Consider the following 15,655-nt stretch of genomic DNA (forward strand, 5'->3'; position numbering starts at 1 on the left):
TGTGCAAATGTATGGATGAATGTATGGATTGTGATAAAAGATGTAAGAGCCCTCAATAAAAGTAAGGGGGAAAAAAAAGAGAGTTGTATAAGCCCCTAATAAAATGATTTTTTTTTTAAAAAGAACTTGGTTGTAAGCCTATCTGACAGTTTATACATACTTCCAATCTTGAGAAAGTATCCAATATCCTTTATAATCTTGAGAAAAATCATGTTTAAAATTAGAAGAGAAGAAAGATCACTTTCCCTGAACAGTAAATTGGAAATATAAAAAAATGCAAAAAGTATCAAAAATGCCAAATGTTTACCTGAATTTCTCAACATCATTGAAGAAACTACATATTGTTAATTTGAATCATTGGCTAGCATTTATTCTCTGTTATTACATCATTTTTCCACATTTACTTCTTTAAATTCATACAATAATATATTGTTAAATACTATACTTTTAATTGGTTGAAACTTTTTCCCAATTTAAAATTTTTTAATTTCCCTTTTTGTTTTTTGTTTGTTTGTGGCTAGTATAAATAACCCTAGCATTAGAATTAGGAGACCGAGTGTCATGTGACCTATACCTTTGTTTGGATGGATGATCATTCAATTTCTCTGAAAGTAGCTTTCTTCGTATGAAACACTAACCTGCCTCCTATCTTAATAAGTTTTTTATGTCAACTTAGATCAAATTTTTAATTCAACTACTTAGAAGACCAAAGCATAAAAATATAAATTTTACTATTATAAATTAACCAAATTTGTAATAAAAAAGAAAAACTCATAATTATTACCAATGGTTTTTCATAAAATACATTATTCAAAATTATATTTAAACATATTAAAAACTAAAAGCAAATGGACTTTTAGATTTCATTGTTGTCTGTAGCAAATACTTTTGCGTGCTTTTATCTAACCCAAGAAAAGCATTTCTCTTCTCACTGCTTCTACCATATTGAGGAAAACCTTCAAAAAGAACATTCAGTGAGTGGCTTAAAACCTGTGATTTAAAAAAAATAATAATAAAATGCTACTTTGACTTTTACGTTATTATCAGTTTGAAGAGCCCCAAACCACTACTCAGCGACAAAGATGAATCTACCTATTACCAGGTTAGGACAGTAGCTATTATCATGTCCCCTGGATTCCTTTCAAGTAGCTCCACTGAAAAAAGCCACAAGTGAATAATAAAGATCTCCATAATAGCTCTTAAGAATTCTTTATATGGTAGAAGGCACTAAAATGAAATCTGGAGAGTTAAAAAAAACTATCATCAGATAAGAAAAAAAAATAATTAACCCGACTTAATGCATTTGAGAAAGCCTTCTGTAAACCAGACTTTTGTACTTCAAGAGCTGGATTAAAACCATGTATCATAAAAGTATGTAGATATTGTTTCATAAGTACACATGGAACATTTCTAAAACTGCCGAGGTTTGCATGTCTTTTTGTGAAATACTCAATACATTCTGCTTAAAAGGGAAAGTGTGAAGTACTTACAGTGCTTAATTTGCTAGAGGTAATAATGATGCGCCTTTCGTGCAGCATACTGGCATACAGTTGCAGCATATTGTTCACATCCACAGCAACAAAATATTCAGTAAGATTTCTCTACACAGGTGAACAAATTGTGCACATTATAGATGATGTTATTTTATGAAGATAAATATTTTATTTACTTAACAAAAAAACTTGAAGTTAAAATAATTAAACTTAATACTATCCTGTTGCCATATTAAACATCATGCACTCCACTAGTATTGAAGCATAAGTCTACTCCATAAAAGTGTTTCTATGCTTCCCACCCTCCTTCCCAAGTATTGTAAGAGAAGCAGATATCCTGAGTCCCAACCTAGACCTGCTAAATTATAATTTTTGGACTATGAGCCTGAGAACCTGATTTTTAATAAGGGTTTCTGGGCATTGTCACTGACACTGCAATTTGAGTACCACTGCTTTAGTGAATGCACTTCAGTATTTTTATGTTTGCTGCTCACCCAGGAGAGGTGTAACTGCTAGGTGCTCAGCTGCTCACCAAGAGTCAGGTAATTCACACCCACCTGCCAGTTCCACAGAAGAACAAGCTGGTGATCTGCTCCTACAATGATTACAGCTCAGAAAATCTGATGGGGCAGTTTTACTCTGCCACTTTATAGAGTTACGAGGCAAATATCAACCCAATGACACCAACAACATTCCCTTAGGATTCAATTGTATCCTTTGATAGTAGGTACTATGTATAAGCCTCGCATAAGATGAGATGGATTTATAAGGAAATCCTTTGATTCCTAATTAAGGGAAATCATTCCTTGGTTATATCCCATGTCAGACCCACGTCATATCACTATAAACAGACACACTTTACTGAACTAATTCAATTACTTGATTAAGCATTTTAAAGCATTCCCCCTACATAAGAACAAAACCTTGGGATAAGCTACCTCAACTGTCAGAGATGTTTAGACTTTGCGATCATTCTCTAATTTTTTTGTGCTCTATCAGAAGGGACAGAATAGGAAGAGACTAAATAAAACAGTAATTAGCTGACACACTAGTACTAAGTAGATTATGGCTCATACGGGTAAACTTTCAGGCGTGCAAGAAAATAATAAATCACAGTGCTTTTCCCATTTCTGAAAGGCAGAAGCTTCACCAAGAGAAACTAGTACACAAGGCAGAGCATAGCAGTAAGACCTATCAGAACAATCGGTAAGGACATTGGTTTGGTGGTGGAGAGAGGTTCATTTCCTGTTTGTGCTTCCTATTTGAACCTACAATCTTCCAATATGTCTCTTTCTTTATAAAATTATATTTATGACTTTTGGAATCAGCATTTTTCCTATACCCACAAAGACAGATCATTTCTAGGTAGGGAATTACTTCTTAGCAGAGAATCCTGCCTTATATTCTGTCACTGCAATGGTGCTTCCCTAAACAGAGTTGTTTGTTCGTGGTCAACCTCAAAAGATGGTTAATGACCATGTACAAATATAAATTTCTTAGTAGCAGATTATATTAGAATATTTGGCTCTTTGAAAATGTCAAATTAGCAGCCTTTTTGAAAAATGTAAGATTTGTTTAATCACTTTATTACCTATTTATAGTAAAATTAAGAAAATGTAAATAGGAAAGAAAGGTGGGGTGAAATGTGTAGCCACTTACTTGGCATTACAAACTCTGAACAGAAGAGACCAGGGTCCACCAATCAAGCCATGGTCAACCTGTAGTAAATACCACAGGAATGCCTTGCCTACGACACAGCATACAAGCTATAGACTGGCCTGAGCTCTCATGGTCCATGTCAGGACCACGTGAAAAGCTGCTTGATATAGTCTTTCAAAGGGCTTATTCAGATTCCGCCATCTTAAAAACATTTTTATATTATCATTATTCATTCTTGCCATTTTACCTTGGTTTTGTTTTTTATTATTACTGCTGGTTTCCAAGTTTGTGAAGCACGGACAGAGAAGATGCGCAAAGATAATAACTGATGCTATGATTTATCGGGGGTTGGGTACGTGTTGAGAGGATTCAGGGAGCAAACAAGGAATCCGGGAGGAGAGGAAGCATCAAAACTGACTGTAATTATGTATATATAACAAATTTTTAAAGTGCTTTAACCCTGAAGTATATGATTTGTGCATACTGTATCAAGAAAACTACTTAAAAAAGGATGTGAAAAATGTAGCCAATGTCATTGAACAATATGTACAGCAATTGTTTAATGGGAATTTAATTTGCCATGTAAACTCTCACCAAAACACAATAAAATATATATTTTTAACAGCATTGATAGTACTAGTGTGATATCGGAAAAATATCCTCTTAGACTCAATCCATTCACTTATGGTACATATGTGTTTCTGGAAATCAAACAGAAGATATTTTTTGAAGAACAAGAGAAAGCTAAGGAAAATACATCTGGATGTATTTTGTCTACTGATGCTTCTTTACTTATGAGTGAATTATACCACTCATTCATTTCAATTTCCAAGGGAAGTTGAAAGTATAATATGTAACAGACTATATCCTCTTATTTTCTCATTGTTACCCAAAAGCATAAAGACATATTTGTCATTTCCATTTCTCAAACGTTTCTACAGAATATTGATTTTTAAAAATTATTAAAATGCAAAAAAAAACACTCTTAGCAAAATGCAAGGCTGTAATTAGAACTCTAAATTAAAATATAACTCTAATTAAAACGCAGTAATTTTTGTAATTTTTGAATTATCACTAAAGTCTTATAAAATATTATTATTTAAAATTAAAATTGGAAAAACAACCACAGGGAAGCTAAAAACTTAACAGTTATGTTCCAGGAAAAATACTGACATAACCATATATTTTTTATCTGATAGAAAAATATTTTCTACCAGGAGGGTTAGGAGAAGGGGGGGAGGATAGGGGGAACTGATCACAATGATCTACCTATAACCCCCTCCCAGGGGCATGGACAACAGAAAAGTGGGTGAAGGGAGACATCGGTCAGCGTAAGACATGGAAAAGTAATAATAATTTATAAATTATCAAGGGTACATGAGGGAGGGGGGGGGCTAAAGAGGGAGGGGTAAAAATGAGAAGTTGATTCCAAGGGCTCAAGTAGAAAGAAAATGTCAAAAAAAAAAAAGAAGAAGAAGAAAAGAAAGAAAAGGAAAAGAAAACGATGAGGGCAACATGTGCTTGACACAATGGATAGATGGATGGATAGATTGCGATAAGAGTTGTACAAGGCACCAATAAAATGATTTAAAGTGCATATATATTTTCTAATGCCAATACTCATAGCCATCTCCAGAAATATCTCCTGTAGGAGTGTCTATATAGGAATAGGAAACTGAATCTATGTGATCTTTCTTCATGATTTCAAATGACAGAAATAGTATTTCTCGTGTGATTTTTCTTATCTACTACCACGTATTAGGAAGGAAATGCAGAATCCAATCAATTATTAGTCCTTATTTCATTATTTCTCACAAGGAGCACAGTTAAGTACAACATATCCTGTTTCTGTACACTAAACCCCTTACGCATGGCAAAGTCAATAACACTTAGCATTGAATACACTGAGTAGAAAATGGAACTTACACTCTCAGGGATGGTTGGGAGTCCCGTTACATCAGGGGCAATGAAGTAGGAATGCTGACCAACAGAAAGGAAAGCACATAAGAAAAGAACACTTAAAACATTTCATGTCATATCTTGAGTTAAGAAAAAATTCAACTAAATTAAGCAGGAAAATGGATTTAGGATTTGTAGAATTTGAAATATCCTTAATATAGGAGATTTATATGAGATTTAACAATAACTTTAACAATAGCATTAACAATAGTAATCATTGAAAATATTTCAATTGAATGGTAACATTTTCCAGAAAATAATCTTGGAATAAGTAAATTAAGACAGAAAAATACATTATCAAATGTTTTATATATGTTTATCCTAAGGGCTTCTAAAAGTCCATGAAAAATGGAGTTAAGATAAAATCTTTCTACAAACTCATTTAAAGCCCCCTCATATAAATGCGTATGTATGTATAGATTCATATTTGTGTTTATTTATATATTTATGTAACATTTCTATATAGTTAAATATTTATATTGATAGAATAATTTATCTAAACTGAAAAAATAAGTCTCACTTAAGACTATATCAAAATCTATTAGGATTCTTGAGTTTACAGTGCAAAGTCAGAACAAATCCATATGCTGCATATCAGAAGCTATATTATTTAGAAAAGTTATCAAATTAAAGTTTTGTCTTTTTCTAGAATTTCAATTAGAAGAGCATCTTTTCTAGTTGCTGTTTCTCTTTACCCAAGTTTATACTTGTCTATTCCCTAGCTAGTGACTTCCCCTTTCCCTTACTACGCCTGAAAAACAATAACGAATATCTATTTTAGTGTTGAAATTTTTTATTTGTACTTTTGTGATGGATTAAATTCACTCATGAAATATTTGTACTTTTGTGATGGATTAATTTCACTCATCACAATCTACTCCACAGTTATCCATGTTATCAGGTGTTTCAAGTTTACGCAGTCTTCTACGAATGGGCATTTAAGTTGTTTCGATCTTGGTGCAGAGAACCTGGTGCGCATATGATCTATTCATGTCACGGCGGTGACTTCTGGAGGATATGCACCAAGTAGAGGGATTGTTGGCTAACATGGTGTCTCTATTCCCAACTTTTAGAGAAAGCACCATAACTCGTTCCACAGTGGTTGCACCATTCTACAGTACCTCTAACGGTATATGAGCGATCCAGTCTCCCCACGCCCTCACCAACAATGGTTTTCAGGTTTGTTTCTTTAGCTTTGTTACTAATGCTAGGTGTGGTGATATCTAATCACTATTTTGATTTGAAATTCTTCAATGGTTAATGAATGCAAGCAATGCTTCATGTTTGTTGGCCACATAACTGTGTTCTTTGGTAAGTATCTATTCGTGTTCTTTGCCTATTGTTTATTGAATCTTTGTTTTATTTGCAGGAGGTTTTATTGGTTTCTTTGTATACTTTCATTTGTACACTTGGGTGCCTTTTATTTTGATTTGACTCCTCCCACATAGCAACTTCGTGAGTAAAGGAGCAAACTGGAAGTTGTCTTGACAATTGGGCACTGAGAGTACATCAAAGGTACTAAGGTGAACTACATACATAAAACCATATACCAACATAATTTACATTTCTGGAAAGTTGGCAAGAACTGAACTTTCCAATAAGCAGATGATGATATATAACTTACTTCAGTTATGGTAAAATTACACAAAATACCAAAGAAAAATTTACCACAACTAATACAGAAGTGCTAGTACAAAAAAAACCTGCATGGTAAGAGCACTGCTATGATCACAATACTGTACAAAATTCACACAACAATAAAAATTCAGGGAAACATTTATGCAACTATGTTGTAAACTTTTAGGATCTTGTTTTCAAAATGTTCTTTAGCCGCACAGAAATTCTACAATCATGGAAAAAACAAAGAAAACACCTTTTTAAAAGATGAACAATGTTCTATTAACACAGTCATTTCATCCCATAACAGAGCCCAGAGCCCAACTCCAAATTCACTGCCATACAGTCAATTCTGACACAAGGCAACAGGCGAGGGAGTCACGAAAACTCGAGCCTCTTTTCAGTGGGAGGTGGAGTGGGGCAAGTGCTGGGCTGTGAAAATAGTTGTGAATGGATACGTGAAGGGAAGAGAGAGGCAGATGACCTACAAGCTAGGAGGTAGGGGAAGGAGAGATTGGCATGGTCAAGTAGGCACCAGTGTTAAGCTGATCGCCTAGAAAAACAGCATTATGGGATCTGCTCTGCAGACACATTAATGGGCACTGACAGCGTTCTCTAAGAGAAATTCAAGAGGGATCATAGGAAGACACTAGCAGTCCTTTGGGAATGAGGGAGGAAATAGGAAGGAAAGGTAAAGCACTGGGGGGAGACAGGGAGGGCTGGAGTGATGGCTATGTGACAAGAAAGAAGTCAATTGCCACAGTGACACTCCCTACTCCACACTTGACAAACCTCTGGATACGTCTCGGAGGCAAACACAGGATAGAGAAACAGCTCACAGGAGGAACCTGCTGCCAACAACCACGTGGCTCAAGCTCAATCGAGGAAATCTTCAGGCCACTCTGTTCCAGAGTGCTTTCTGTCCTGATGGAAGTGTTCTACATCTGTGCTGTCCAAAATAGTAGCCCTTGACTTGTAGTGGGTTCAAGTGACACGTGCACATTTACTTTTAATTACTTGGAAATGAGATTTCTCTCTCAACAAACACTGTAGGGAAAACAGGATCTCCACCTGCAAAGAATGAGGCTAGACCTCCTATATCACGCCATATACGAAAATCAACTCAAAATTGACCTCAATCTAAGCACTGAAACTTATTTGTATTGTTCCTGATGGAAGTGTTGAAAGTTTCTCTGGATTTGAGAATGTCCAATATGTCACGGTCAAAAAAACTTTTCCCAGTCCATGGGTTGTCTTTTCACTCTTTTAGCGAAAGCATTTGATGCACACAAGTGCCTACTTTTTAGGAGGCAATTACCTAGTTGTCTTCAGCTGTTCACACTTTAAATAAACTTAAATTACTTGTAAGTGTAACATATCATCCAAAACACATGACTTCATATGCCCACTAAATAAACATTAATTAGCTTCTAATATGCTGCATATTTTAATGTAGCAACGAGGGGCTTAAATTTCTTTCAGCCTGAGATAATCACAGGGTGTTTTTTTTAAGTTTTCTACCTCTAGATCATTGTACATTTCATTGTAACACTGTATTTTCTCACGTTCCCTTCCTAAATCTTCTATTCAGCTTTTACTTCATCATTCTTTGTGTTTGTTTGTATTAGCTATTCTAAAAAGAAGCGCCCTGATGGCAATTACACGGGGTTTTGAACTGCAGAGTCAGCTTTTCAAAACTACCAGACACTCTGCCAGAGAAAGGCACAGTTCTCTTCTCCCCTTAGGTCTTTCTAGCTTCCGAAACCCCCGGGCCGATTCTACTCTGTCCTATAGGGTTTCTAAGAGTTGGAATGACATGCTGGAAGTAAGTTTGGTTTGATTTTTGTGTTTTTGTATTCTAAAAAGAAATAGATAATACCGAAAGTATCAAATTAAGATGGAAAAAATACAAAGTCACTGTACCAAAATGAATCGATCAGCATTCAACCATTTCATGAGGTAGCATGTAGTCAAGAACAAATGGTAGTAAAGACAACAGTCCAACCTGGAATGAATGAAGGTACTGGCAAAAAGCAAGCATCTAGGAGTTGACAAAATATTAAGATGTACCAACCATGGATCTAACACTAGTATTAAAAATAAAAAAGTTGTACGACAACACCCTGGCAAACCAACTAAGAGAGATTTATATGTGTACTCATTCCAAAGAAAAAAGATCCAACCGAACAAAGAGATTACGTAGCAATATCATTAACATCACACTTAGTAAATAAGCTAACGAGAATCCAAAATAGATGCAGTAGCACATCATCTGAGAACATCCTGAAATTTCAGCTAGATGCATGAGCTACTGGGATGAGGGATGCCACTGCTGACATCAGAGGAATCTTGGCTAAGAGCAGAGAATGCTAGAGAGACGTTAACCAACATTTATTGGCATGCAAAAGCATTTAAAAACTTTGTGGAGCACAACAAATTATGAAAAACATTTCAAAGAAAGGGAATTCCAGAACACATACTTGTGCTCGTGGGGAACCAGTACATAGAACAAGAGGTCACCATTCGAGTGGAGCAGGAGAATGTTGCACAGTTTACTATTCGGACGGGGTGTATCAGTCTTGTATTCTTTCACCCTACTAGTACAAACTACATGCTGAGTAAATAATCTGAGGAACTTTACAAAGAAGGCAGGGACTTCAGGATAAGAGAAATCCCCCATTAACAATTACAATGTGCAGATGAGGCAACCTTGCTTGCTGACAGCAAAGAAGACCTTAAGCACCTACTGACAAAAATCTAAAACTATACAGCCTGTAGCATGGAGTAAACTCAATTAAAGGAAATAAAAATCCTCACAACTGGACCAATAAGCAACATCACGATATATGGAGAAAATAATGAAAAAGTTAAGGACTCATTTTTCTTGGATCTATAATCAACACCCATGGAAGCATCAATCAAAAAATAAAATGACATACTGCATTTGACAAACATACTGTTGTTGAAGACCTTATTTTAAAAAGTTCAAGATCTCCCCCTACAAACTAAGTAAGGTGCACCAGACACAAGCTATGGTATTTTCAATATTCTCAGATTTTTGTAGAGCAGGGCAATTAACAAGAAAAAGAAAAGAACTGATTTCTTTGCTGGTAAAAATATTTAATTTCTCATGGACTAACAGAAACACATGCAAATCTATCTTGGAAGATGTACAGCCAAAAAGCTCACTGGAAGTGATGATGGAGAGAAGCTGTCTGATGTAGTTTGGTCTATTTCCAGACGGGACCCTTTCCTAGAGATGGGCATCGTGCTTGGTAAAGTAGAGGGCCCGTGAAAAAGAAGGAGACCTAAAAAATATCATCTGACACATGGCTGAACAATGGACTAAACACAGCAACAACTAGGAGGACTTCTCAAGATGACGCAACACTTCATCCTGTTGTACACAGTTATGATGTATAAGGTTGTGTGTTGATTTGATGAGCTAAGATTCTCAGTGGTTTGGTAATTAAGATCTAGTCATCCCCCCATAAGGAAATCTAATATAATTTAATCACCTCTATGATGAAATCTGTTATGAGCAGGAGTTGACTGAAAAGGAGTTTCCATGGATGTGTGACCTGTTTCTAATATATGTGGATACTCTGGAAAAAATAATTGCTTTTGGCTGAGTCTAGATCCTGCATCTGGCTTATTATCTGTTTGCTGGATCTTTGGACCTGCGATATTGCCTATTGATCTTGGGATTCATCAAAAGCTTGCCACTTACCCTGTTAACCTTGGTTTCCTTCACCTCTGCAACAAAAAGTCTGCCACCTGACCTGCCGGTGTTGGGTTTATCAACCCTGCAGCTACATGAGTCAGGAGAAGCCCCCAGCATCCTGATAGCCAACTCACAAACTTAAAACTGGCCAGCTTCTACAAATAAGTGTGCCATTTCCTAGATCTATACAAGGAAGTAATATAAATAAATACATAGATTAATAAATAAAGCGATGCTCATTTGTTTTTTTTTTATGTTTTAAGGGGATAGTGCATTTAGAGTTCACTACACCAGCTCAGACTGTTAATCAAGCTTTCTATTTAGAAATTCTGAAAAAAGATTGCATACCAGTGTGTGACAAAAAAGGCCTGATTTGTGGAAGACGGGGAACTGATTTTACCACCACAACAATGCACCTACTCACACAGCCATCTCAGTGCACCAGTTTGGGGCAAAAAAAACAACATCCCTTTCTTGTCCCGTGCACCTGAATCACTTGACCTTACTCCGTGCAACTTCTTTTTGTTTCAAATTTCGATTTTTTAAAAATAATAAGATTAATTAATTAATTAATAAAACAAAAAGAAAGGACAGCAATTTGACGACAGAAGAGGTGAAGAAAAAAAGAGGGAGGTGCTGTCAGGCATCCAAACATGAGTTTGAAAAATGTTTCCAAGAATGAAATCACAGATTTGATAAATGTATTAAGTGTAATGAAAAGTACTTTGAAGATAATAAGGTTGTTTTGTAAAAAAAATTAAATACATAGCTTTCGGGGAAAAAACCCATTTGGGAGGGGGAGGATACCCCCTCGTATCTAAGCATCACTGATTTTATTTCTCTAGAGAGAACCCAGCCTAAGACAGTACAGTTCACTACAACACCTAACAACAATTGCTGAAAGGAGTACAAATGTTAAGAGTCAGATTGTTTATGCCTTCGTGACCCCCATAATTTTCCCAATATTTATAATCCATAATAGAGTATAAATGAATCACCAAAAATGTTTTATTTTCTCTTTATACTCCTTTTCAAAATTATTAATTTTAATTAAATGAGGACATATGGAGCAATTGGCAAAGAAACTGACAAATATTGAGTATAGTTGAAGTCATCAGAACAAGATCAGTTAACATAAACCATCAGTATAATTTTTCTAGGGTGCAAGACCAATATGAGTTAAATCACAGATACTCTTAAGATCTTGTGATGAGCAAACCAAAAAAATGTAACAGGAATCTCCTGCTGTGAATGTACTTCAACATTACTACTACTGATCATAGATTGACATACCCGTATGTTGGAATCGTTTGTCAGTAGCATTACATTTCATAACCATTATTTAAACACAGCATAAACAGAAAATATGCTTCATATGATTAAATTGCTAAAAACAGACCAATTTACCATTCCCCAAAGAACTACAATAAATATTAAACACAGTGAAAGTAGCAATTATTCTCACGATTTACAAATGATTTGTTTGGGTGGGGACAGGGGGCCTTTTAACTCACCGGTACTAGAGAGGTCTGACCTTTCAGAACTTGCTCACTGGCAATAAATATCTCTTGGTTCTTATAGTATATAAGAAAAAAAAGTAAATATTTTACTTTGATAGGGGAAGCTTACACAACAGTTTGCAGTGCATTTGAGACAAATTCATTTAGCCACATTGTTATATGAAACATTTGAATAATATTAATTATAAGTATTATTTTAATTCCTAATTTGCTAAATCCTACACCAGAATAATCCTAAAGAAAGTATTTTGAGACTATAAGAATATAAAATGTAAGAAGTTTTATCAGATATTAACTTTGTACTAGATAGTAACATTAACATTTCTGTGGTAGTCTAATGGCTATATCGTTGTCTCGGAAATATCCATGTGCTAAGCATTCATGATTATGAAATTGTAAGAAAATCATAATAGTATCTATCTTTGGATTTGTAATGATTTTCTACTGGAGATGTATCCAACGGGAGAAAAAAAATTTTCAAACTATTTATGGAAGAAACAAAAGCTACAAGGATAACTCAGTGCAGTATCATGAAAATAAAACTTCAACAAATGTTCTAATTCAAATTTTGCAATTCATTAACAACACAGGTATACATATCTTACTACACGGTATTTTAGCAGCTTATTGTTGAAATCATTAAGAGAACCACACATAAAGATTAGATATTATTTTACCACCTAGCTTATTTTACCAATACAAAGACTTTGTAGTTTGAGTAAGGTTGACTAGGATTGAAAGCTATAATAGGCTACTGTATAGATTCAAAAGCCTAGAAGAGTGAAACTCTAACTTTGGCATTATCATCCATGAAAATAAAGCATGGTCATTAAAATTCCATAAGCAATATAATTTCAGGCACAATTTAAGGTACCTTTGCTAAATATTGCTGGCACAAGATTTATTAAGTTCAATTCACAAATACTTCAATAGCTCCTCCTATGTTATATTTATATTCTATTTCTAATGCAACAATGGGATTAGCTCATTAAATTTCTCTATCAGAAAAAAGGAATTATCAAGAAAAATTTAACTTTCTTAATATAAACACATTTAGGGACAATGACTCAAACTAAAATCCTTTAATTATTCTTCCAACTTTATCATGTTGATTGCTTAGCTCAGATAACTTAGGTAAAGAAGTATAGAAGTCTTCTTTGTTTTATGATTTTGATTCATAAACTAAGGAGTCCTGGTGGCCTAGTGAGTTCTACCTTTAGCAGCTAACTGTAAGTGCAGCAGTTTAAAACTGTCAGCTGCTCTCCAGGAGAAAGATGAGGCTTTCTGCTCTCATAAAAAGTTACAATCTCAGAAACCCACTGGGGCAGCTCTTCCCTGACTGATAGGATCGCTATGAATAGGAACCCACTTGATGGCAGTGAATTTGTTGTTTCATTCATAAAGGTGAATGAAGCAGTTCAATATCCAATATTTTTAGACATTTTATAAGATATTATGCACCTCTGAGCAGATTGTGATATGTGAAATTTTAAGTAATGGTACATTTTTTTTACTTCCCCTTAATAGTTTGCAATAGCTGTCCTCCGTTATCTTAGCACCTAAACTCTGAGTTTTTTTTAAATGTTATTATAACTTTATCAATAAAACTCTCAAAGAAAAATAATTTCCTATTGGGAAAATAAAGGCAGGTTTTTCTTGTTTCACCTTGACTTTGTCTTTGGCCTCTCTGCTGCATCTCTATTAACCATAACCTTGCAGAGGTGTGGGTTTTCCCCTTGCTTGCTCCTCCTCTCATTCACCGCCTGGCTCGCCTTTCTTCTTCCACACAGCCTATTCAGACAGTTCCAAAGCTTTCGACCTTAGGCTTCTGGTCTTTGCTGTGCCTACTCTAGCCTTAGAACAGCTCAACTATTACTATAACCATATGACTGCTAAATTTGAGTTGAAAATTCCAAGGTTGTCCTTAACTCTCCTTAGTTCTTCCAAAGAACTATTAAGCATTTCCTCTTTAGCCAGTCAGAATAAAACATAAAGCAGAAAGAAGTTAAAGAGAACAAGAAGAGTTTAAGCTGTCATGACAAAAGGTTTCACAAAGGCGGAAACGATATAGTCCCAAATTTAAAATGTAAGATGGCTTAGTTTGTTTGTTTTTAAAAGGGGGTATGAGAAGCATGATTCACTCAAGACACTGAACAGAGTAATATATATAACCAGAACACATATTCAATTTAAGAGTAGACAGAGAAAATAAAAGTTGGACTGAAATATAAAAGTTAGACTGAAGATATGGGTAACACTGAAAGCCCAACCAAAAGTAGGAAGAAATTGTGTAGGAAAGGAGGAAAGTTTAAGAAAGATTAATCTTCCAGTACTTTGATGAAAAAAAGATTGAAAACGGAAGAGTCTCTAGGCTAATTAACTACTGTAAGTGCAAAACTAGTGAGCTAGGGTATCAAAATAAGAGAGGAAAACTTAGGTAAGGGGTTATTACCAAAGATAAAAGACAATCAGGGTAGTAATGTTTCTTATCTAGCAAATACTAATACTATTATGTACATTTTGTTTTTCTCTAACGTTCTCTTGTATCATTATTTTTTTTCTTTACTGAACAGAGGTTTATTATTCTTTTGGAAGAAACCAAAATTCATATATACAAACTGAATTTTCATTCAATTCTAATAGGCATACCAACTTATGAAGAATATTAAGAAAACATCTACCTTTTATGATCATAAACCTTGGACATTCACAAAAACCCCAAAACTATTAGTGTGTTTTTAGATATAGATAGCACAACTTACTGAAAGTTTCAATAGGAAATAATCTATCCCACAAAAAGCATACGTGCTATTTAAACAAATTTCAATCCTACTTCCAGTGTCTCATGATTATCCTAGAAAATTTGTTGAAACAGAGGGAAATAACAAGGAGTTTTGTACCTTACATTTTTATCATACAGTTAGTTATATGTTACACGTCACTGTCAATTCTTATTGCATATTGTTTCCGTTTTAGGATGGGGGGGTGTGCTCCTTTTTTATGCATTAATTTATGTTCAAGTTCAGATCAGTGTTCATGACAACCAAAATATCCTCACAGATTTGCTTATATTTCATGTATAATTCAAGAAAATTCTGTAATGTATAGTAACTACCAACATACACATCCAACATTTCAAGTTTTGAGAGTTTACACACTTTAAAAATCTTAATATCATCATGATGTTAATACTAGCACTGGCACTTTCTGAGATCAGCAGTATTTAGATACAGAATTTCTTCAAAGTATGTGCGTGCTTACGTGAGAAACTGTTACTACCACAGGAAAACAAGTATAAACAGAATACTTACCACACTTAAATTGACAGGAGTATTTGCCTTTGGTACTGGATGGTTATAGAGTGACTGAAGAGTTTCATTCAAATCACTGTCCTAAAGAAAAAAACAAGTATATTTTATGAGAAATCTATAACAAATAAATGAAATTGAAACTATTCAATAAGCTAAGCCATCTCATATTAGACATGTTTTAGTAAAACTGCTTTCCACAAAACTATTTCAAGTGAAATGTTTAAAATAAATATTGAAAATTATTTACTTATCTTAATGTAGAAAAAAATCATGTTTCTATTTCCTATAAGTATTACTTAATGAAAACTGTCATTTTAAAAATTAGTTCAATTATTTTCAATGAATATTTTAAGTTGCTTAAGGAATATTTGT

The 15,655-nt window shown here is 34.5% G+C and overlaps 1 protein-coding gene across 1 annotated transcript in view; it reads right to left on the minus strand.

The window, feature by feature from the left end:
• DENND1B (DENN domain containing 1B) overlaps positions 1-15,655 on the minus strand; it is a 224,582-nt gene that overhangs the window by 150,070 nt on the left and 58,857 nt on the right. Inside the window, exons 6-9 of the mRNA XM_045298174.1 lie at positions 15,284-15,364; positions 11,967-12,026; positions 5,079-5,132; positions 1,491-1,601 (exon numbers count right to left, since the gene is read on the minus strand). Of these exons, the coding sequence (XP_045154109.1) occupies positions 1,491-1,601; positions 5,079-5,132; positions 11,967-12,026; positions 15,284-15,364 (306 nt within the window). The remainder of the gene's footprint in view (positions 1-1,490; positions 1,602-5,078; positions 5,133-11,966; positions 12,027-15,283; positions 15,365-15,655) is intronic.

This window comes from Echinops telfairi, unplaced genomic scaffold (assembly GCF_000313985.2).
Source record: "Echinops telfairi isolate 266 unplaced genomic scaffold, ASM31398v2 ScPeMD7_7424;HRSCAF=8462, whole genome shotgun sequence".
Lineage (NCBI taxonomy): Eukaryota > Metazoa > Chordata > Mammalia > Afrosoricida > Tenrecidae > Echinops > Echinops telfairi.